The sequence below is a fragment of the Oncorhynchus clarkii genome, chromosome 13 (genome assembly GCF_045791955.1).
Source record: "Oncorhynchus clarkii lewisi isolate Uvic-CL-2024 chromosome 13, UVic_Ocla_1.0, whole genome shotgun sequence".
NCBI lineage: Eukaryota > Metazoa > Chordata > Actinopteri > Salmoniformes > Salmonidae > Oncorhynchus > Oncorhynchus clarkii.
The window spans coordinates 14441858-14466899 of NC_092159.1; the positions used below are offsets into that span (position 1 = coordinate 14441858).

Consider the following 25042-nt stretch of genomic DNA (forward strand, 5'->3'; position numbering starts at 1 on the left):
TTTCAATTAGGAACCTTTGAGTGGGTGGAACCTGTGTGACCGCTAAGCTGTTTGTTTCACCTAGGAACCATAGAGTGGAGGGAACTTAATTTAAGTGAGACCTACATGTACCTGGTGGAAGGGGGGGATGCGAGGGAGCGTCGCCCCAGAGCCACCTGGTTGATGTTGTAGTAGCCAGGACTCTCCAGGTCAGCCAGGGAGAAGTTAGGACCAGACGCTGTGGCTACAGGAGCTGGGAGAACACAGGAACAGGAGGAGGAGGAGGAGGAGACATTTAGAAGACAGTAAATCAGCATTTGGATTGTGGAATTTGAAGAACAAATGGCCAGCCAAGAGAACATTGGAAGAGTATGGAGAGAAAAACCGAGGGATAAGAGAGACAGAGTGAGAAGAAAGAGAAGGTGAGTGAGTGTGTGTGAGAGAGAGATAGATAGAGCTATTGATATATATAGATAGATAGATAGATAGATAGATAGATAGATAGATAGATAGATAGATAGATAGATAGATAGAGCTATAGATAGAGGTATAGATAAAGAGATTGATAGAGAGAGAGATAGAAAAATAGAGACAGATAAATAGAGCTATACATAGAGATAGATAGCTATAGATGAGGAAAGATAGAGCTATATATATTAATAGATAGACAGAGCTATAGATAGAGATAGATATATATAGATAGAGCTATTTTTAGAGCTATATATAGATCTAGATCGATAGATAGAGATATATAGATAGAGAGGGAGAATGAATGAAAAAGCTATACAGAGATAGAGCATTAGATAGAGATAGATAGAGATATATAGATAGAGATATAGATAGAGAGCGCTATAGATAGAGAGATATAGAGCTATAGCTAGAGAGAGATAGAGCTATAGAGAGAGAAAAATAGAACTATAGATAGAGAGATATAGAGCTATAGATGGAGAGAGATAGAGAGAGCTATAGATAGAGATAGATAGAGCTATAGAGAGATATAGAGCTATAGATAGAGAAAGATAGAGCTATAGATAGAGCTATAGATCGAGAGAGAGAGAGAGAGCGAGAGAGAGCTATAGATTGAGCTAGAGCTATAGATAGGTTGAGCTATAGATAGAGAGAGCTATAGATAGAGCTATAGATATAGAGAGATAGAGCTATAGATAGAGATAGATAGAGCTATAGATAGAGAGAGCTATAGATAGAGCTATAGATAGAGAGAGAGAGAGAGAGCGAGAGAGAGCTATAGATTGAGCTAGAGCTATAGATAGATTGAGCTATAGATAGAGATATATTGAGCTATAGATAGAGATAGATAGAGCTATAGATAGAGAGAGAGACCTATAGATAGAACTATAGATAGAGATACATTGAGCTATAGATAGAGATAGATTGAGCTATAGATAGAGATAGATAGAGCTATAGATAGAGACCTATAGATAGAACTATAGATAGAGATAGATTGAGCTATAGATAGAGAGAGAGAGAGAGCTATAGATAGAGAGAGAGAGAGCTATAAATAGAGCTATAGATAGAGATAGATTTAACTATAGATAGAAAGGATAAGAGAGGGGTAGATACTCACTCTGTGACACCCTGACGAGCTCAGCCACGTTCCACACTCCTGAGGTGACGAAGCAGTCCTGGAAACTCAGGTGCCCTGCAGAGGAGAGAGAGGAAGTGTTAGGATGAGTGTGTGTGTGTGTGTGTATGTGTGTGTGTGTGTGTGTGTGTGTGTGTGTGTGTGTGTGTGTGTGTGTGTGTGTGTGTGTGTGTGTGTGTGTGTGTGTGTGTGTGTGTGTGTGTGTGCGTGTGTGTGTGTGTTCTCTTACCATTGGGCGGTGGCTTGATGTCTGTGTCTCCTTGTTGGCTGGAGCTGTCTGATTGTCCAGATTCTAGAAGAGAAGAGAAGAGAGGGATTTAGCTTGGCTGTGGTGGAAGGGAGAAGGTGTTGGAACCCCTCTGAACTTCAGTCATAGACTATACTGACAGATGGGACATTTGAGAAGAGTAGGGAGATTGCTTCACTAAGGGTCAAGGAGGGTGTCTGTATACAGTGTTTATTTGTATATATCAATGTCACAGAATGTTCCCAATGTTCCTAACCCCCCCCCCCCCCCACAACTCCTCTCTCAAGGTGTTCAGATTTACTGTTTGTGTGTGTGTGTGTGTGTTTAAGGTGTTCTGTTTATGCAGCCTAAAACCCTGCCAGCAAGGAGGTATTAAGTGAGATTAAGAAGAGGGATATGATTGCGCTGGTAGATGGTGCGCGCACACACACACAGGGCTGACCAGGGAGGGGATTTAAGGCTAAGTGTGGTAAAGGTGACGGAAACTCAGTGGCCTTTAGATATTGACAGAGGCAGCAGTGGCACACACACACACACACACACACACACACACACACACACACACACACACACACACACACACACACACACACACACACACACACACACACACACACACACACACACACACACACACAGCTGTCACACTCTTATTACTGCTCTTGGCATTGGTAGGCCGCAGAAGCCAGGGACTAGAGTAGAGATTACAGCCACAAGGGAGAGGTTGTTACAGGGGAAGTCTTCCAGTAAAGACTCCCTAACCTCCAGCATGTGTCATTACAGGATAACTGATCCATTAGAACAAAGTGGAGAACCAAGGCTGACACAGAGAAAGTACTATTGGTGATTGCTGTGTGTTTCTTTGTTTATGCACTGTGTGCTATCTGGCATGTGTGTGTGGTTTGTGGTCTATGTCCATGCACAGAATGTAGTCTATGTATAATTAAGCAATAAGGCCCGAGGGGGTGTTCTTCTGCACACTGCAGAGTGCCTGGATACAGCCCTTAGCCATGGTATATTGGCCATATACCAACAAAAAAACAAGGTTCCTTATTGCTATTAGAAACTGGCTACCAACATAATTAGAACAGTAAAAATAAATGTTTTGTCATACCCATGGTACAGTATATGGTCTGATATACCACGGCTGTCAGCCAATCAGCATTCAGGGCACGAACCAAGCATGAGTGTATGTTTCTGAATGACGGAGTGCGTGTGTATGCATGTACAGTAGCAGTGGCGTGGGCATGACATCTGCAGGGCCACAGCCAGGCCTAACTAACGGAGGTGTTTATCTGTCGCATGTAGGTGATAACAGAGCAGGGGAGGACTGATGCCAACACGCATAGACACATACACAAAGATGCACAAACACACACCAAGCACGCATACACACCACCCGCACGCACACAATCACACACACACAGCACAGCCTCGCCACACTAAGCCATAAGATTAGCTAGTAGAAACAAAAAACAGACCTGTCTCACTGCTTGCTAATGCTGAGAGAGGAGAGGGAGAGAGAGGTGCAGAGAAAGTGAGGAACGGAGGGAGAGAGAGAGAGAGCAAGAGAGGGCGAAAGAAAGAGCGAAGTAGAGAGACAGAGCGATAGGGGGAGAGAAAGAGAACAGGAAGGAAAGAAAAGGAGAGGAGAAGAGGTTTGGGACAGAGAGAGAGAGAAGGCGAGAGAGGGAGAGAAACAGAAAGAGAGGAATAGAAAGCTCCTTTTTCCTCCCTTCTGCAGACTCTCTCCCTCTCTTATCTTTTCTCGCTCGCTGCTCCTGGCAGCCATCTTATGGCTTGGCAGCCATTTTAGCATTGGCGGTAGCGAAGCATTCCAGCTAGCTGACGCCCCTCACACACAACCGTGCGAGCACACACACACACACACACACACACACACACACACACACACACACACACACACACACACACACACACACACACACACACACACACACACACACTCAAAGTAAACATATACGTTGGCCAACGAAAACTGTTAAGAAAGAAAACAGCATCCACTGAACTTTCTTCCTGTTGTGTTTCGCCTCTTGAATCTATAATAAGAAGCACTGACTCTCCAACACGGTACGTACAGAGCATTGTGTGTGTGTGTGTGTGTGTCAGAGCTACAATCCAATGGAAAGCAGTTGGTGTTAAAGAGGTTTAACTGAATAAACACAGTAAACAGAACCCTCAACCCAATCAGGGTTTCTGGAATGATACAAATTGATTCAACAGATTCTCCTCAGTCAATCCCCATGTACTTTGATGTGAGTGATTTGTAGGCTAGTGATTAGCACCACTTGGACCTGCTCCTTGGCCCAGATACAGGTGTGATTGAAGAAGCATGTGTGACAGAGAGAGCTTCTGTTCCTATCAGAGATGATAAGAGATATCAGGACAGTCAACTCTACAGGCCCACGGACAACCTCCATTTAACAGCACCCCCAGTGCTCTAGAACAACACTCTCGAGCCCCACTCTGGTGAAGTGGTCACACTGACCGTCACAGCACAGCTGATTGTACGTCTCTGGTAGCTTTAGCCCTGGCTAGCCTAGCCCTGCTATAACTGCTGGTGAACTCTGATTCAGTACCACTTATGTGAACCTCTATGTCACTACAGAGAAGGAACTGCCTGCTGGTTATCACCCCGACGCCAGCTGCAGGCACTGAGGCAGCCAGCCCCCCCGGCCTCCCCCACAGTGTGTGTGTGTCTCTGTCTCTCCCCCATCCTCCCCCTCAGCATCCTAGACACACTTCCAGACCTCTTATCTGTACTCCACAGCCCCCCAAGCCCTCCCCAGAAATCCAAATCATGCCCCTGCAGCTCGCCTAACATTCTTTACTCCTACCCCCTGAAACCCCACTGCCTAACGCACAACACCTCCAAGGTCCAAAATGATTGGCACCCTTGATAAAGACGAGCAAAAAAATATGTATAAAATAAATAATGATTAAATTGTATGCAATTTTTTACTAATACATTTGCTCAGAGAAAGACATTTTGTTTAACAAGTAATACAAAAAAAAATCTCAAAAAGATAGGTGTCAAAGTTAATGTCACTCCAGCTGTCAATACTCCGCCACCCTCCCCTTGTGAGAATAATGTCACAGTCTTTTTCTAAAATGTTTTATGAGATTGGATAACACATTGGGATCTTAGACCATTCCTCCATTCAGACGGAATCTTTCCAGATCCTTGATATCCTTTGTCTGCGCATATGAACTGCCCTCTTTAATTCAATGGGGTGCTATTGCAGAATGTTGATTTTGTGGTCAATGAACCATTTATTTGTGGATTTTGATGTGCACTTGGGGTTATTGTCTTGCTGGGAGATCCACTTGCGGCCAAGTTTCAGCCTCCAGGCAGAGGCAACCAGGTTTTGGGCTAAAATGTCTCGGTACTTGGCAAAGTTCATGATGCCGTTGACCTTAACAAGGACACCAGGACCAGTGGACGCAAAATATCCCCATAACAAAGATCCACCACCATATTTTACAGTAGCTATGAGGGTCTTTTCTGCATATGCATCATTATTTTGACGCCAAACCCACCACTGGTGTGCGTGGCCAAAGAGTACTATTTTCATGTCATCTGACCATGACATCAGTTTCATCCCAAGTGCCTCTACCTTTTAGTAAACTCCATGCGTTCGTATTTGTTGTTTGCTCTCGAAAAAATGAATTTGTTGGGGCAACCCTTCCAAAGAGCCTAATGACATAAACAAAAGGACAGTAAGGTGAAATCCTATTACACCGGCTCCGATGCTCGTCGTCTGTGGCAGGGCTTGCAGACGATAATGGATTACAAAGGGAAACCCAGCAGTGAGTTGCCCAGCGATGCAGCACTCCCAAACTAGCTAAATGCCTTTTATGCTCGCTTTGAGGAATATAACACTGTGCCTTGCGTGTAAGCCCCTGTTTTTCCAGATGACTGTGTGCTTTCGCTTTCTGTGGCCAATGTGAGCGAAACGTTTAAACAGGTTAACAATCACAGGGCCAGATGGAATACCAGGGCGCGTTCTCAAAACACAGGGCAGCTGGCAAGTGTCTTCACTTTTATCTCTCCTTGTCCAAGCCTGTTCTCCAATGTAACCTGCCTACATGACTATCGCCCTGTAGCACATCTGTAATTATGAAGTGCTTTGAAAGGCTGGTCATGACACACATCAACACCATCATCCCAGACACCCTAGACCCACTCCAGTTCGCATACTGCCCCAACAGATCCACAGATGCAGTTGAACTTCACACTGCCCTCTCCCACATGGACAAGGGGGGAAATAACTATGGGAGAATGCTGTCCACAGACTCTGGCTCAGCGTTCAACACCATTGTCCCCTCCAAGCTCATCACCAAGCTAAGGACCCTGGGACTGAACCCCTCCCTCTAAAACTGGATCCTGGACTTCCTGATGGGCCAGCCCCAGGTGGTGAGAGTATGCCATGCTGACCCTCAACACAGGGGCCCCTCAGGGGTGTGTGCTTAGTCCTGTCCTGTACTCCCTGTTCACCCAAGACTGCGTGGTGACGATGGAGGTAGGCCTGATCACAGACAGCGATGAAACAGCCTACAGGGAGGAGGTCAGAGACTTAGCAGTGTGGTGCCAGGACAATAACCTGTCCCTTAACTTCAGTAAGACCAAGGAGCTGATTGTGGACTATAGGAGAAAGAGGGGAGAGCACCATCCACATTGACAGGGCTGTTGTGGAGCGGGCCAAGAGCTGCAAGTTCCTTGGCATCCACATCACTAAGGACTTAAAATGGTCCACATACACCCGCACAGTTGTGAAGAGGGCACGGCAGAGCCTCTTCCCACTCAGGAGGCTCAAAAGTTTTGCATGGGACCTTGGTTCCTCAAAAAGTTCTACAGCTGCACCATTGAGAGAATCTTGAATGGCTGCATCACCGCTTGGTATGGCAAATGCACCGCCCTCGACCGCAAAGCACTACAGAGGGTGGTGAGGACAGCCCAGTACATCACTGGGGCAGAGCTCCCTGTCATCCAGGGCCTCTATATCAGGCGGTGTCAGGACCAACAGGTTCCGAGACAGCTTCTTCCCCCAAGTCATAAGACTGTTCACACTGGACCAACAGGTTCCCAGACAGCTTCTTACCCCAAGTCATAAGACTGTTCACGCTGGACCAACAGGTTCCGAGACAGCTTCTTACCCCAAGTCATAAGACTGTTCACGCTGGACCAACAGGTTCCGAGACAGCTTCTTACCCCAAGTCATAAGACTGTTCTGTTCACACTGGACCAACAGGTTCCGAGACAGCTTCTTCCCCCAAGTCATAAGACTGTTCTGTTCACACTGGACCAACAGGTTCCGAGACAGCTTCTTACCCCAAGTCATAAGACTGTTCACACTGGACCAACAGGTTCCGAGACAGCTTCTTACCCCAAGCCATAAGACTGTTCACGCTGGACCATCAGGTTCCGAGACAGCTTCTTCCCCCAAGTCATAAGACTGTTCACGCTGGACCAACAGGTTCCCAGACAGCTTCTTACCCCAAGTCATAAGACTGTTCATGCTGGACCAACAGGTTCCCAGACAGCTTCTTCCCCCAAGCCATAAGACTGTTCACGCTGGACCAACAGGTTCCCAGACAGCTTCTTCCCCCAAGCCATAAGACTGTTCACGCTGGACCAACAGGTTCCCAGACAGCTTCTTACCCCAAGTCATAAGACTGCGCGTGTGACAAATACAATATAATTTTTATTTTGACATGGAGGTGGCATCTAATTGTAGATTTGGTGACCAGAAGTCGGGGCCAATTTCTGGAATTCTCCAACTGTGGCCTTTGGACTTTTCTTTTCCTCCAGAACCATCTTCCTCACTGCGCTTGGGGACAAGATACACATGCTTCCTCTACCACTGTTCCAGTGGTTTTGAACTTCTTCATTGTTGCCCTAATAGTGGTAAGTGGTATTTTTCTGGGGGGGTTTCAGCAATGCTTTGGTACCCATTGCCTGTTTTATTAAGGTCAACAACCTTTTGTCTCTTTTCGTTTGTGAGTTCTTTGCCTTTTCCCATGGTGGTGGATGACAAAGGACTTTTACATGAGTGTTACCTCATATTTATACCTCAGTGAAACAGGAAGCCATGGAAAGCCATTACAGTTCCTTAAACTGAGATTAATTGGAAGAGGTAGAGTGTTAATGCAGATTTAATTTTGTTTGTTTTATTTATTTAAAAACAGTATTTTCTGCTCATCTTTATCAAGGGTGCCAATCATTTTGGACCTGACTACACACACAGCCGCCCACAGCTATAGGAATAAATTCCTCCAGTTTCTCCAAATCCCCAATAGTCCATTTACACAATCACAATCCTGTACGGCTCCTCCCCAAATTCCCCCAATGGAGTTTCATGAAGCCTGATGTAAAGTAGGCGTCCCTAGACCCAAACAATCCCAGTCCCATATTCCCACCAGTCCCCACAAACCCTGACAGTCCCATGGCTTTAGACACCGACAGTCTTGTATATCTCCTCCCTCCCAATTCCCCCATCGAAGCCCCATGACACACACATCAGCAGCCATCCCCACAGCCCGCCCCTTATCCCAATATTATTCCCACCACAGCCCCTGTGAAATCCACAGCCCCACCACAACCATTATACAGTAAGCCTTCATGGCCTTAACATACCCCCCACTATGTCTGCTCTTTTGTCTCTCTCCTTCCTAACCCTCTCATTTCACTCACTCTCTCTCTCCTCCCTTAACCCTGACTTCCCCAACCTTCCTCTCCTCCCTCTGTGGTTCCTCTCTCCCCCTCCTCTCCTCCCTCTGTGGTTTCTCTCTCCCCCTCCTCTCCTCCCTCTGTGGTTCCTCTCTCCCTCTCCTCTCCTCCCTCTGTGGTTCCTCTCTCCCCCTCCTCTCCTCCCTCTGTGGTTCCTCTCTCCCCCTCCTCTCCTCCCTCTGTGGTTCCTCTCTCCCTCTCCTCTCCTCCCTCTGTGGTTCCTCTCTCCCTCTCCTCTCCTCCCTCTGTGATTCCTCTCTCCCTCTCCTCTCCTCCCTCTGTGGTTCCTCTCTCCCTCTCCTCTCCTCCCTCTGTGGTTCCTCTCTCCCTCTCCTCTCTTCCCTCTGTGGTTCCTCTCTCCCTCTCCTCCATCTGTGGTTCCTCTCTCCCTCTCCTCTCCTCCCTCTGTGGTTCCTCTCTCCCTCTCCTCTCCTCCCTCTGTGGTTCCTCTCTCCCCCTCCTCTCCTCCCTCTCCTCTCCTCCCTCTGTGGTTCCTCTCTCTCTCCACTCCTCTGCTCCTTCTCTCATCAGTCTCTCCATTTTGCCCTCCCTCTGCACTCTCGTCTCCTCCCTAACCTCTGTCCCCTCTCTCCCCTAACCTCTGTCCCCTCCTCTTTTCCCTAACCTCTGTCCCCTCCTCTCTTCCCTAACCTCTGTCCCCTCCCCTCCTCTCTTCCCTAACCTTCACTTTCATACAACTCTCGTCCTTCTCTCCCCCCTCCCTCTCCTCCTCTGTGGTTCAAATATAAATTCAAAGGCATTATTGGCAAGGGCAACATATGTTTACATTGCCAAAGAAAATGGAATAGACAACAAATAAAAGGGAAATAAACAAGGGAAACATTACACATAAAAGTTTGAAAAGACACTTTAAATGTTATATTATTGGCAGTGTTGTGTACAGTATGTACAGTGTTGTGTACAGTATCTATAGTGTTGTGTACAGTATGTACAGTGTTGTGTACAGTATATATGTACAGTGTTGTGTACAGTATCTATAGTGTTGTGTACAGTATGTACAGTGTTGTGTACAGTATCTATAGTGTTGTGTACAGTATGTACAGTGTTGTGTACAGTATGTACAGTGTTGTGTACAGTATGTACAGTGTTGTGTACAGTATCTATAGTGTTGTGTACAGTATGTACAGTGTTGTGTACAGTATGCACAGTGTTGTGTACAGTATGTACAGTGTTGTGTACAGTATGTACAGTGTTGTGTACAGTATGTAGTGTTGTGTACAGTATCTATAGTGTTGTGTACAGTATGTACAGTGTTGTGTACAGTATGTACAGTGTTGTGTACAGTATCTATAGTGTTGTGTACAGTATGTACAGTGTTGTGTACAGCATGTACAGTGTTGTGTACAGTATGTACAGTGTTGTGTACAGCATGTACAGTGTTGTGTACAGTATGTACAGTGTTGTGTACAGTATGTACAGTGTTGTGTTGTAACAATGTACAAGTAGTTAAAAGGGAATAAAAGGGAAATAAATAAACAGATGAAAACGGAACACACATCTTGCTGCTGTGATGCACATTGTGGTTTTTTGCCTAACAGACATTGGACTTTATCAATGTTAGATTTTTTTGTTAGAAATTCTTTGTGGGTGTGTGTGATCTGAGGGAAATATGTGTCTTTAATATGGTCATACATTTGGCAGGAGGTTAGGAAGTGCAGCTCAGTTTCCACCTCATTTTGTGGGCAGTGTGCACATAGCCTGTCTTCTCTTGAGAGCCAGGTCTGACTACGGTGGCCTTGCTCAATAGCAAGGCTATGCTCACTGAGTCTGGACATAGTCAAGGATTTTCTTAATTTGTCTCAGATATCTCTCCACTTTCAGTCCCCCGGTGTTAAATCTAGTTGATTGTTGACCTTTGAGGGTGTTTCAGTGTGTATGTTTGTGTTAATCCCCATTGATCTCTGACCGGTGGTGGTGACCAGCTGGCCTCTGGGGTCACAAAGGTCAGACAGACCATGTCACACTGAGAAGCCCGGCCAGACTAACAGACGGCTAACTGAGGTGCAGAAAAAACACTAAGCACTGACAACAAACACACACACACACACGGACGCACACACACACTTAAGTCTATAAATTAGATGGAGTAAGGAAAGTGGAGTCAAAACCAAGAACACCCCCCATCTGGCCAGATGTTTTATAGGGGACGGCAGAGAAGTATCCTTGTGACTGAGTGTGTACACACACCTGTGCTATTTTAATGCTTGTAATGTAAAGCCGCTCCTCTGTTCCAACATGTGAAAACCACAAGTGAGCACCATCAAGTGCATGGCCATCTGTACATCTTACCAGTGTGTGTGTGTGTGTGTCAGTGTGTATTCACAGAGATTCCCCTCACAAATGCCAACTCTCCCTCCCTTTACGTCCTTCATCACTCACTCTTCCCCAAAACACAGGATAACGCAGTACTGCCTCCATGTCAACTCTCCCCATCCCTCAGTCCTCCCCCATCCATCCCTTCTCCCTCCATCCGCTTCTTCCCCAAAAACACAGGATAACGCTCTACCCAAGCCTCCCAATTGGGTTTCACTTAAGAGGTTTATGGGTATGTTGCTAAACATTCTGACCTTTTTTTTAATCCTTAATGCGCTTAAAATGTTCCAACCCCCCTAATCCCCTCGGCTATCCCACACAGATGTTCACTCAGCTCTTTTATTGGACATTATTTTAGTATTTATATTTTCCTGGGTTTATTTTTTTAGCTGGTTTATTTTATTACTTTTTCTCTCTTTTATTTTTTATTTATATTTTATTTATTTGACATTTATTTTCATATAAGTGGATTAAAAAAATTATATTTTTTTCTGCAGGCAGTCTGTAAGGACACCCCTGCTTTGATGGGGTCCTGACAGTATGACTAAGGACCCTATAGTAGCAGGTCAATAAGCCCTGTAGCACTACTCCTGTTTGAGTTAAAAGCCTCTGACCCAAGATAAAAGAGGAATTATCCTAAATGTGTGTGTGTGTTTGCCTATGAGTGCGTCGGTGTGCGTTTCCACAATGCACCGTGCCAGTCAAACCAGGCAGAAGCCCACGTGTGTGTGGAGCGTAGTGGCAGCAGTGGGTTCTGAGTAGAGAGAGCAGGTGTGCCTCGCCGCCCCGCGCAGCTTGCTGCCCATCTGTGCGCCCGTCTGTGTGCCGCCTGCGCCCACGCTCTGCCAACACCGCCGTGCCACACCAAGGGGACCCCGGAGAGAGAGAGCGGAGGGAGGGAGGGGGGCTCTGCAGGGCTGGGGCCTGGAGGATAGGCAGGGGATGGGTGGATTGGGGAAGGGAGGGTAAAGTAGGAGAGAGGAGAGAGGGAGAAGGGGATGGAGAGATAGAGGGATTGATGGAGAGAAGGTAGGGGAGAAGGAGAGAGGGAGAGGGGGATGGAGAGAAGGACTCCAGGGCTGGGGCCTAGAGCCCTGACTAGAGGACAAATAGACAGTGGAGGAAGGGAAAAGGAGGAGGGAGGGAGGGAGGGAGGGAGGGAGGGAGGGAGGGAGGGAGGGAGGGAGGGAGGGAGGGAGGGAGGGAGGGAGGGAGGGAGGGAGGGAGGGAGGGAGGGAGGGATGTTCGAGGGCTTTGGTCTGGAGGACAGATAGACAGGCAGGGCATGGATGAGGGAGGAGAGAGGGAAGAATGGAGGGAGTATAGAGGAGGGCTAGATAGACAGGCCAGGGATTGGTAGAGTAGGTAAGGGAGGCAGGGAAGGGGGAGAGGGCTGGCTGGCTGTATGCCCATACACAACACAGCCCCCCCGCCACCTTGGCTCTGCTTTCACTCTCCATTCATCCTCTTATCCTAATAATACCACTACACCTTCATCTCTCTCTCTCTCTCTCTCTCTCTCTCTCTCTCTCTCTCTCTCTCTCTCTCTCTCTCTCCCTCTCTCTCCCTCTCTCTCCCTCTCTCTCCCTCTCCCTCCCTCCCTCCCTCCCTCCCTCCCTCTGTTGTATCAATGCAGCGTACCACTGCTCTGTAATACAATGTGTTTAAGTCATACCTGCCCTATAGACATACAGAAAGATGTTTTATTGTTTATGGACCAATTAGTGTTGGGCTGATATAAAGAGAAGAAATAGTGTCTGTCTTCTCCCTTAATTGATACTGGGCGGCAGGTAGCCTAGTGGTTAGAGCGTTGGACCAGTAGCCGAAAGGTTGCTAGATCGAATCCCCGAGCTGACAAGGTAAACATCTGTCGTTCTGCCCACTGTTCCTAGGCTGTCATTGTAAATAAGAATGTGTTCTTAACTGACTTGCCTAGTTAAATAAAGGTTAAATAAAAGATATCACCAAACCTTCTCTTTGACACAGTACACGATCGGTCCCCCACATTGGGTGATCATTACTATGCAAGCTGGCCTGTTGGTCACAGCCCCAACAGATACACACGGACTCATAATTAATATGGAAATAGATTGCCTAATTCAGTGGCTGGGAGAGATGCTGACAGGCCTGTTATAGGATCCCTAGGGCTCAGTCAGAACCCTACATATACACAGACACACACTGGAGACGTGTGAGAGAGACTTGGATCTAGGCTAAATATAAGCCTTCCATAACCATATCACTAATAATTGCATTATTTTATCTAAATAGTTTAACCTGCTTTTTTTTGTTGCAATAATCAGTGATCTGGATTTCAAGTCTATGAAAATGTTCACATTCACTAATGTTGACGGACTTGTTGTAGCAGGCAACACTCTCTCCAGCCCAGGCACTAGCTAACAAGGTAGAACAGTTGAATCACTATGGACACACCTTTCTGTCTGTCTCCAACTGTTTGAACAGCATGTTAGCCTGTCCACTTTTTCAACAACTGAAATCAAGCGGCCCACCTCACTTCTCAGAATGATAACTAGTTGCCAATTCCTTATATAATTATGTTTTGGGCGTATTGCATCATCTCTAAAACACAGACTAGGCAGCTAGTATAACCGTCTTTGGCTAAAATGCTGCTAGCGGTACATTGGTACCAATGCCGCGTGCGACACACTGAGCTTTCATTCTCCAGAATCAATGTTCATTAACACTATCGTTTTAGGGTATCGTCTGAAAAGTTTACTTCTACTCTATTACAGTCAAATAATGTTGGACCAAACCTCAAACGCAAATAGCGAGTTGAAATCGCTCATTAGAGAGGAAGATGTGATCTCTCAGCTTTGTTGGCATGAGAGGCGGGGGGGGGGGGGGGGGGGGGGGGGTTGTGTGTGAACCGTAGAGGAAGAGACGGAGCAAGAGGTTTCACTCTCACTAACACCTGTCCAGAATGAGGCCAAGGCGGCATTTCTATGGGCTTATTTTGGACCTAAGTTTGTCGCCTGCTTTCCCGCCTTGGGGACAACGACTCCCATTGTTAGGGAGGAGACGTACATCTCGTCATTATACACAGATCTCTGGTGTAAATGGGAAGGTGCCCACAGCACAGAGGAGTGAAGGAGACGAGACCAAAAATATGAGAACAAGCAGACAGACGCACACAAAAATGAAAAATAACAAAACCTTGATTCTTTGAAACAGGCATTTGGAATATCACACAAAAACATACATTCAAATGAATTAGATATATCGCCCAGAACTATTTGGACCAACCTCTAAGTTAACCCTGTTAACCTTCATCTCTGTGTTAGTCCCCTGTTAACCTTCATCTCTGTGTTAGTACCCTGTTAACCTTCATCTCTGTGTTAGTACCCTGTTAATTTTCATCTCTGTGTTAGTCCCCTGTTAACCTTCATCTCTGTGTTAGTACCCTGTTAATTTTCATCTCTGTGTTAGTACCCTGTTAATCTTCATCTCTGTGTTAGTACCCTGTTAATCTTCATCTCTGTGTTAGTACCCTGTTAATCTTCATCTCTGTGTTAGTACCCTGTTAATCTTAATCTCTGTGTTAGTACCCTGTTCATCATCTCTGTGTTAGTACCCTGTTAATCTTCATCTCTGTGTTAGTACCCTGTTCTTCATCTCTGTGTTAGTACCCTGTTAATCTTTATCTCTGTGTTAGTACCCTGTTAACCTTTATCTCTGTGTTAGTACCCTGTTAACCTTCATCTCTGTGTTAGTACCCTGTTAATCTTCATCTCTGTGTTAGTACCCTGTTAATCTTCACCTCTATGTTAGTACCCTGTTAACCTTCATCTCTGTGTTAGTACCCAGTTAATCTTCATCTCAGTGTTAGTACCCTGTTAACCTTCATCTCTGTGTTAGTACCGTTCATCATCTCTGTGTTAGTACCCTGTTAACCTTCATCTCTGTGTTAGTACCCAGTTAATCTTCATCTCAGTGTTAGTACCCTGTTAACCTTCATCTCTGTGTTAGTACCCTGTTAATCTTCATCTCAGTGTTAGTACCCCGTTAATCTTCATCTCTGTGTTAGTACCCTGTTAATCTTCATCTCTGTGTTAGTACCCTGTTAACCTTCATCTCTGTGTTAGTACCCTGTTAACCTTCATCTCTGTGTTAGTACCCTGTTAATCTTCATCTCTGTGTTAGTACCCTGTTAACCTTCATCTCTGTGTTAGTACCCTGTTAACCTTCATCTCTGTGTTAGTCCCTTGTTAACCTTCATCTCTGTGTTAGTACCCTGTTCACCTTCATCTCTGTGTTAGTCCCCTGTTAACCTTCATCTCTGCTCAGACTAAAGAGTTAGGGGTCACGGCCATAGTGTGTATGTGTTTGTGTTTATGTGTGTGTGTGTGTGTGTGTGTTAGTTAGTTAGTTAAACTAGATATAAATGTTTTTTTGCATGGGCTGTGTCTCAATCCACCACATCCTCCTATGTCGCCCTTCTGCATCTGCAGTGGAAAGTGCTGCTTGTCAGACCAGGAGACATCCCTGAAAATCGGTCTTCTCACGAAAACGTCTGTAGCATCCAAACGGGTCGGCCTACAAACTAATATGACTCTGTAGAAAGGGGCCACTCTCACGAACACAATGCGGTTCTCCATTTTGCTTACGACCCAATTGTCTAAAGGTAACCCATACAAATGAATGGAAGTATGGTGGTAGTTTTTTGCCAACAAAAATAAGGGGTTAAATATGTGTAAATATATATTTCCTGATCTTTCTTATATCTCCTAGATATAGGACAGACACATCTAAACCTTATTCATTATGATGGATTTGTTTACTGTCTTTTTTGCCATTTCTGAACGTGTTATTCAATGAGTTTCTGTGGGCTACAGTAGTAAAGGCCAAATTCAATATATATATTTTTTTTTCGAGCTGCCTAAAGGGTCCTAAAATTCCAAATCAAATAGCTAAATGATCCATAGCACGACCTTATTAAAACAATTCCATAAATCAGCTTAGAACCAACCCCCACCCAGCAGCTTAGACTTTTAACCCAAATAAATATGTTTTTACAAAAGTCGGAAAAGGGAACCGGGCTCTCTCTCACTCCTTTATGGGGTGATTTCTACAGTATAAGTGGGTGTTGTTACAGTGTATCCCCACTGGGCGGCGTTTTGCTGGCACAGGAATGGATACGGGGTAAATGCAAATAAAACACATGGCCTAGGCCTGCTGGCCAAGAGTCTCTTGACCCACTCAGAGTTAACTCTAGACTTACAGAGAGAATGGCATGTTAGCAATAGAGAAATAGATTTTAAAAAAGGAGAACACAGTGAAAGAATGTAGATGATGTGGAAATTGAAAAAGGAGACTAAGGTATTTTGGGGTAGTGGGTTACATGTCAAGAGAACAGCCTTATTTCATGTGAGATAGTATGTGCACTCTTTTCAGCCTGCTCTCCATAAATCTAGACTCTTTTACAGTCAGATGACAGATAATCTGTAATGCTGTACATGTCATGTGGCTGTACGAGTTTCAAAGCAAAGAAAAGATCACAGAGAGAAATGGACAGAAAAGAGAGAGAGCAGGAAGCAGAGAGAGAGAGCAAGAAGCAGGGAGAGAGAGAGAGAGAGAGAGAGAGCAAGAAGCAGAGAGAGAGAGAGAGAGAAAGAAGCAGAGAGAGAGAGAGAGAGAGAGAGAGAGAGAGAGAGTGAGAGAGCAAGAAGCAGAGAGAGAGAGAGAGAGAGAGTGAGAGAGAGTGAGTGAGAGAGCAAGAAGCAGAGAGAGAGAGAGAGAGCAAGAAGCAGAGAGAGAGAGAGAGAGAGAGAGTGAGAGAGAGAGAGAGAGTGAGTGAGAGAGCAAGAAGCAGAGAGAGAGAGAGAGAGAGAGAGCAAGAAGCAGAGAGAGAGAGAGAGAGAGAGTGAGAGAGCAAGACGCAGAGAGAGAGAGAGAGAGAGAGAGAGAGAGAGAGAGAGAGAGAGAGAGAGAGAGCGAGCAGGAAGCAGAGAGTGTGTGAAGTATAGAACAGTAGAGTGGAAACCAGAGAGGGAAGGGAGAGATTTATCCCGGTACATTCACACTTCCTGCTGGTCCAGATACACACTGGCTCTTTATGCTGCAGCCTGAGGTCTGTTACACACACTGGACTTCCTGCCTGCCTCTCTGGCCGCCTCTCTGGCCGCCTCTCTGGCCGCCTCTCTGCCCGCCTCTCTGGCCGCCCGCCTCTCTGCCCGCCTCTCTGGCCGCTTCTCTGCCCGCCTCTCTGGCCGCCTCTCTGGCCGCCTCTCTGCCCGCCTCTCTGGCTGCCTCTCTGCCCGCCTGGCCAGAGGTGTGCATTAAGGTAAACCTCTCTCGTTCTCTGTCTGTGTGTTTCTCGCTCTGTGTCTGTCTTTCTCTCTCACTCTACCAAATCTCTTTCTCTTTCTTGCTCTCTGTGCCTAATTTTCTAATTTTCTCTTGGTCTGTCTGTCTCTCATTTGTCCATCCGATTATTTTTGTCTGTCTACTGCCTTTTCGTTCCCACCACCTTGCTTCAACAACAAAGTTAGAATATACTGTAGGGTTAGTGAGCGTTTGCTTGGCCCAAGGACAGTGATAAGAAAAGGAAAACATCCTACTCCTTCCAGACTTCAGACACGCAAGCATGAAGGGATGCCGTACGCACAAGGATACCAACTACCCCCCCAAAACACCATGGAGATAACAGGGATATGAAACATTCCTACAGCCAAGACCTTCTACAGAGCAATACTTCACATTATCGTGTTCAAGCACAGGCTCCAATTTATTCACAATGACAAAATAGGCCTTTATCGATTTTTGAATGAACGGCTGAGAGAGGGATCTCTGTAGCATCTGGTGTATATTGTAGCTGTGTGGCCTAGTAGACACGGACATACAACAACATAGCAACTCGGTCTGGACTCTGACTACATAGATACAGTCTGTGGCTCTGTGGGAAGTGGTGAACCAGCCATGTGACTTGTCTTAACCCTGCTGCCACTCTTCCCTGTGCCAAGAGAAGGGAGGGAGTCTGGAGGGGAAGAGAGACAGAAAGACAGGGGCCGGGGTATGGCTGGGGCAACTGGCACTGCCAAGAAAGACCAGAGCTTTGACGGGAAAGTAGGAAAGAAAGGCAGAAAGAAAGAGAGAAAGAAGTGGTTGCTGGGAGGGAGAGGGAGAGAGGGAGGAAAGCTGGACATCCAGGCTGTGAATCTATAGAATAAGGAGAACTCCAGCAGACCTAGCATGATCAAAGAGGACACACAGACACACACACACACACACACACACACACACAAAGAAGGCAGTGCCAGAGTCAGTGCCAGCCAACTCAGAGTAGGAAGTAGCCTACAGTACATAGGGGTGTGGGCACCCATAAGCCAATCAGAGTGGTGGAAGCAGAGAAGATGGGCCAATCAGAGTTAAGAGTCAAGTTTGACACAACTGACAGGAGGGTTGACATACTCCTCTGTGTGTGTGAGAGGGTGTTTGTGTATTTGTGTATGAGAGGGTGTGTGTGTGTGTTATGAGAGTGAATATTTGTGTGTGCTAAGCAGAGTGTGGATTAAAGGCCATGGAGAAAGAGAGAAAGAGAGAGGGAGGAGAGGAAAGGATGGGAGAGTAGGGGAGGAAAGGAGGGGAGTAGAGGAAGACAGGAAAGGAGGGGAGAGTAGGAGAAGAGAGGAAAGGAGGGGAGAGTAGGGGAGGAGAGGAAAGGAGGTGAGAGTATGGGAGGAGAGGAAAGGAGGTGAGAGTATGGGAGGAGAGGAAAGGAGGTGGGAGGAGAGGAAAGGAGGTGAGAGTATGGGAGGAGAGGAAAGGAGGGGAGAGTAGGGGAGGGGAGGAGAGGAAAGGATGGGAGAGTAGGGGAGGAGAGGAAAGGAGGAGAGAGTAGGGGAGGAGAGGAAAGGAGGGGAGAGTAGGGGAGGAGAGGAAAGGAGGGGAGAGTAGGGGAGGAGAGGAACAAAGGGGAGAGTAGGGGAGGAGAGGAAAGGAGGGGAGAGTAGGGGAGGAGAGGAAAGGAGGGGAGAGTATGGGAGGAGAGGAAAGGAGGGGAGAGTAGGGGAGGAGAGGAAAGGAGGGGAGAGTAGGGGAGGAGAGGAAAGGAGGTGAGAGTATGGGAGGAGAGAAAAGGAGGGGAGAGTAGGGGAGGAGAGGAAAGGACAGGAGAGTAGGGGAGGAGAGGAAAGGACAGGAGAGTATGGGAGGAGAGGAAAGGAGGTGGGAGGAGAGGAAAGGAGGTGAGAGTATGAGAGGAGAGGAAAGGACAGGAGAGTAGGGGAGGAGAGGAAAGGACAGGAGAGTATGGGAGGAGAGGAAAGGAGGTGAGAGTAGGGGAGGAGAGGAAAGGAGGGGAGAGTATGGGAGGAGAGGAAAGGAGGGGAGAGTAGGGGGAGAGGAAAGGAGGGGAGAGTATGGGAGGAGAGGAAAGGAGGGGAGAGTAGGGGAGGAGAGGAAAGGACGGGAGAGTAGGGGAGGAGAGGAAAGGACAGGAGAGTATGGGAGGAGAGGAAAGGAGGTGAGAGAAGGGGAGGAGAGGAAAGGAGGGGAGAGTAGGGGAGGAGAGGAAAGGAGGGGAGAGTAAGGGAGGAGAGGAAAGGAGGTAAGAGTAGGGGAGGAGAGGAAAGGAGGGGAGAGTAGGGGAGGAGAGGAAAGGAGGTGAGAGTAGGGGAGGAGGGGAGAGTAGGGGAGGAGAGGAAAGGAGGGGAGAGTAGGGGAGGAGAGGAAAGGAGGGGAGAGTAGGGGAGGAGAGGAAAGGAGGTGAGAGTAGGGGAGGAGAGGAAAGGAGGTGAGAGTAGGGGAGGAGAGGAAATGAGGGGAGAGTAGGGGAGGAGAGGAAAGGAGGGGAGAGTAGGGGAGGAAAGGAAAGGAGGGGAGAGTAGGGGAGGAGAGGAAAGGAGGGGAGAGTAGGGGAGGAGAGGAAAGGACAGGAGAGTATGGGAGAAGAGGAAAGGAGGTGAGAGAAGGGGAGGAGAGGAAAGGAGGGGAGAGTAGGGGAGGAGAGGAAAGGAAGGGAGAGTAAGGGAGGAGAGGAAAGGTGAGAGTAGGGGAGGAGAGGAAAGGAGGGGAGAGTAGGGGAGGAGAGGAAAGGAAGGGAGAGTAAGGGAGGAGAGGAAAGGAGGTAAGAGTAGGGGAGGAGAGGAAAGGAGGTGAGAGTAGGGGAGGAGAGGAAAGGAGGGGAGAGTAGGGGAGGAGAGGAAAGGAGGGGAGAGTAGGGGAGGGGAGGAGAGGAAAGGAGGGGAGAGTAGGGGAGGATAGGAAAGGAGGTGAGAGTAGGGGAGGAGAGGAAAGGAGGTGAGAGTAGGGGAGGAGAGGAAATGAGGGGAGAGTAGGGGAGGAGAGGAAAGGAGGGGAGAGTAGGGGAGGAGAGGAAAGGAGGGGAGAGTAGGGGAGGAGAGGAAAGGAGGGGAGAGTAGGGGAGGAGAGGAAAGGAGGGGAGAGTAGGGGAGCAGAGGAAAGGAGGGGAGAGTAGGGGAAAGGAGGGGAGAGTATGGGAGCAGAGGAAAGGAGGGGAGAGTATGGGAGGAGAGGAAAGGAGGGGAGAGTATGGGACCAGAGGAAAGGAGGGGAGAGTAGGGGAGGAGAGGAAAGGAGGTGAGAGTAGGGGAGGAGAGGAAAGGAGGGGAGAGTAGGGGAGGAGAGGAAAGGAGGGGAGAGTAGGAAAGGAGGGGAGAGTATGGGAGCAGAGGAAAGGAGGGGAGAGTAGGGGAGGAGAGGAAAGGACGGGAGAGTAGGGGAGGAGAGGAAAGGAGGGGAGAGTAAGGGAGGAGAGGAAAGGAGGTAAGAGTAGGGGAGGAGAGGAAAGGAGGGGAGAGTAGGGGAGGAGAGGAAAGGAGGTGAGAGTAGGGGAGGAGAGGAAAGGAGGGGAGAGTAGGGGAGGAGAGGAAAGGAGGGGAGAGTAGGGGAGGAGAGGAAAGGAGGGGAGAGTAGGGGAGGAGAGGAAAGGAGGTGAGAGTAGGGGAGGAGAGGAAAGGAGGTGAGAGTAGGGGAGGAGAGGAAATGAGGGGAGAGTAGGGGAGGAGAGGAAAGGAGGGGAGAGTAGGGGAGGAGAGGAAAGGAGGGGAGAGTAGGGGAGGAGAGGAAAGGAGGGGAGAGTAGGGGAGGAGAGGAAAGGACGGGAGAGTAGGGGAGGAGAGGAAAGGACAGGAGAGTATGGGAGGAGAGGAAAGGAGGTGAGAGAAGGGGAGGAGAGGAAAGGAGGGGAGAGTAGGGGAGGGGAGGAAAGGAGGGGAGAGTAGGGGAGCAGAGGAAAGGAGGGGAGAGTAGGGGAAAGGAGGGGAGAGTATGGGAGCAGAGGAAAGGAGGGGAGAGTAGGGGAGGAGAGGAAAGGAGGGGAGAGTATGGGACCAGAGGAAAGGAGGGGAGAGTAGGGGAGGAGAGGAAAGGAGGTGAGAGTAGGGGAGGAGAGGAAAGGAGGGGAGAGTAGCGGAGGAGAGGAAAGGAGGGGAGAGTAGGAAAGGAGGGGAGAGTATGGGAGCAGAGGAAAGGAGGGGAGAGTAGGGGAGGAGAGGAAAGGAGGGGAGAGTATGGGAGCAGAGGAAAGGAGGGGAGAGTAGGGGAGGAGAGGAAAGGAGGGGAGAGTATGGGAGCAGAGGAAAGGAGGGGAGAGTAGGGGAGGAGAGGAAAGGAGGGGAGAGTAGGGGAGGAGGGGAAAGGAGGGGAGAGTATGGGAGCAGAGGAAAGGAGGGGAGAGTAGGGGAGCAGAGGAAAGGAGGGGAGAGTATGGGAGCAGAGGAAAGGTTGGCAGGGAAATGACAGAGACTATGAACTTGTGCCCTTGGAGTTACAACACCAGTCCTATTAGGACTTGATAAACCACACACACACACACACACACACACACACACACACACACACTTTGCCCACTGACCTTTGATGAGAAGAGGGGGGTCTGACAAAAAACCCACGAACACAAACACACTCTTTACACTCAGTCAAGTCAAGTCCCTCTTTGTTCATTGTGCCCTGCGTCTGATCAGAGCAGACAGCGGGCACTCTGAGTAGAGGGTGAGGTCATATGAGGGAGTCGGGCAGAGCCTAGCACGACGGTCAATCAGACAGAGGTCGCCGGGGGCAACCAGGAGGTCACCCTCAGGGCCGAGAGAGGGAGGGTGATGAGGGCATGAGGCAGAGCAGGATGACACAACACGGTGTGGTCTGGTGCTGTTGTGGCTGTTGACAGCTTGTGGAGGGGATACTTAACAGCACAATCAGTGGAGCCTGATTCACCCAAGATGACCATAAACTGTAGGGGAGGGGGGATGTGTGTTTACATGTTGTCTGTTTACATGTGTGTGGTGAGTGAGTGAGTGAGTGAGAGATAGAGAGAGAGTGTGTGAGAGAGAGAGAGAGGGGGGGGGGAGTGTGAGAGAGAGAGAGGATGTTCATAATGTATACTGTACATAGATGTGTCTCCCTCCAAGTCCTTTCCCAGAGCAGAGCAAAGCTATCTTCTGAGAATCCCGGTGATCCCAGTGACTCCTTCCTAACCTCTGTGTGCAAACATGTACACACACACACACACTGACATCATCATCAGTAATAAAGCCCCTCCAGAAGGATCCATGATCACAGCAGTAGACAATCTTTTTTACCCAGAAGCGCAGCCTAAGCATTCATTCAGAGTATAACAGACAACACACACACGCTCTTTCTCTCAACAAACACACACACGCCCCCCCCACATGACCGCTAACCCCCAACCCCAACAGCATGGCAACGACCAAACAAACAAGTCCTGTGGACACAAACAAACAGATAAACCAATAAGGAAGTAGATAAGGGTCAGACTCTGACCACCATCTGGCCTCTACGCTACCGCCTGCCTGTACGTGTGCCGACCCACAGGGACTGACCCCGGCTAGCCGTGTGTGTGTGTGTGTCTGTTTCAGTGTTTCCTCTAGAATAATTTGTATCAGTGGGGGGGGAAAGGTCACAGGGGGATGTTTATGTAGAAGGACTGACAAGCTCAGTTCTAGTGACGTTATTTAAAAGGACATTCAACTCTAAAATGAATGTAAATAAAATGACCCTGACGCCATCTAGAATATCATTTCCACCTCCAGAAATGAGCCCAATAACATAACTATTGTAACATATTGGACCATGCATATAGCCTACACATAATCCATATTATCAGGTATGCTATTAGCAATAAGCCTTATCACCTGTAGCCCAACTGACGCAGCATAGTGTCTAGAAACACTTTCCCTGGTTGCCTGGTTACTCTTGCTCAACTAATGTCATCTGTCTCCTCACTATTTAAAAAAAAATCACTCCAGAAAATGATTTGAAGGTTAGGTGGCGTTTTTCCCCAAGTTACCCTACATTTGACCCCACTCTCCCCTATGGACTCAAGGTGAACGGCAGAGCATTAAGGTGCTTAACCATACAGCTGCTAAACACTGGGTTTCAAATCATACAGTTCCATGTTTAGGAATTGAGAAATAAAAAAAAGTAGCAATGGAATGCTGGGATCCTCCTCTTTTTAACTAAGACCATTAAAACGGCTGTTTTCCCAGAGACTGCCAAGATGGTTGTGCATTGACTGCCTGTCAGAATGCCTGTTTCCCTCGCTATGGCAGTCTTGAATGTGCCTAGAGAGGAATGTTTCTCTTGCGTAGAACACACAACAACAAGCCGACTAGGTAAACAGATCAACTATTCTACTATTGGGTTGTCAGATGTTTCTATCCATTACTCCTTTTGTTAGCAGAGGAAAAGTACATGTGAACACGTGCAAACAAGCGTGTACTGTGTGTGTGTGTGTGTGTGTGTGTGTGTGTGTGTGTGTGTGTGTGTGTGTGTGTGTGTGTGTGTGTGTGTGTGTGTGTGTGTGTGTGTCTCCCGCTCAGCACTAGTATTATCCTCATACGTAAATGTCTAGACTCTGTGCGCAGTTCGCCATGGCAACAATGTAGGTCAGCCAAGTTGTCCAGACGACTGTCTTCTTTCCAAACTGTCTTCCTCCTCAAGCAGGTGGGCCTCCCTCCCTCCACTCCGTGCCTGCCACCCTCCCTCTCTCCCAGCTGATGCCTGACAAAAGAGCACTGAGCCTGGGCACAGGACCCAGGAAACTCCCAGGCATTTGGCAGACAACAACAGAGGCCTACACAACAGAACGCTGGGTTCTCTATGGATTTGGAGGTGTTTTCTACTAGTATGTGCAACGTTACATCTGTGTACACAAGTCAACAAGTTCAAATTCCAGTTCAACACACTGTCTTGAGTGTGTATTACTGTGGGTCATGAACGAGTATGAGAGAGTATTGGAGCCATGACTATGATGGCCTCCCTCCCTCTCTCTAAGCTGTAGATAATGGACTAGAGACAGAATAACACTGTTCAGCCTCTACAACATATTGATCTCTCTGTTTATATAACGGTATCAGCCTCATCTAAGACCGTAAAGCCGTCCTGTTTACCTACTCTCCTCTTTAATACACCTCTAAGTCCTTACCTAAATCACCCCATGCATATCCTGGCTCACACTGGCTAATCCACACACACACACACACACACACACACACACACACACACACACACACACACAATGAATTAGCAGTGGACCATCCGAACATTATGAGATCTGTCCTTTGGTTTATCCATACTAGGTGATTTAGTTGATCCATATGGACAAGCAGGGGCTTTTGGTACCCCTACTTAAGAACCGGCTCCATGTAGGTTAAGTACATAAAACCCTTATTTGCTATCCTTTACGCAATTTATACAGGTGATGCTAAGCAGATGAAACATCTCTTCTGCAATGGGGAGATGTCAGATAAAAGGGGATGGGCTCAGATCAGCCACTAATCTACCTAGTGATGTAATGATGGTGTTTAGTCTCTGTTATATCAACTTCTATCAGGCTTACATGACCAGGGGTGGATAGATGGGGGTTAGGAGGTTAAGTTACTGGGTGGGGGTTAGGAGGTTAAGTTACTGGGGTGGGGGTTAGGAGTTTAAGTTATTGGGTGGGGGTTAGGAGGTTAAGTTACTGGGTGGGGGTTAGGAGGTTAAGTTACTGGGTGGGGGTTAGGAGGTTAAGTTACTGGGTGGGGGTTAGGAGGTTAAGTTACTGGGTGGGGGTTAGGAGGTTAGGTCACTGGGGTGGGGGTTAGGAGGTTAAGTTACTGGGTGGGGGTTAGGAGGTTAAGTTACTTGG

General features: G+C 47.7%; 1 protein-coding gene across 26 annotated transcripts in view; it reads right to left on the reverse strand.

Annotated features, from left to right (window-relative positions):
* LOC139424450 (nuclear factor 1 X-type-like) overlaps positions 1 to 25042 on the reverse strand; it is a 98048-nt gene that overhangs the window by 24003 nt on the left and 49003 nt on the right. For 13 of the 26 annotated variants that reach the window (XM_071176279.1, XM_071176272.1, XM_071176274.1 and 10 more), the window contains 3 exons: positions 1812 to 1874; positions 1565 to 1639; positions 112 to 232 (listed from right to left, as the gene is read on the reverse strand). In XM_071176279.1, coding sequence (XP_071032380.1) covers positions 112 to 232; positions 1565 to 1639; positions 1812 to 1874 — 259 coding nt within the window. Of the gene's footprint in view, positions 1 to 105; positions 233 to 1564; positions 1640 to 1811; positions 1875 to 25042 lie in introns of all 26 variants that reach the window. The other 13 variants (XM_071176285.1, XM_071176289.1, XM_071176299.1 and 10 more) reach the window with 1 other exon arrangement.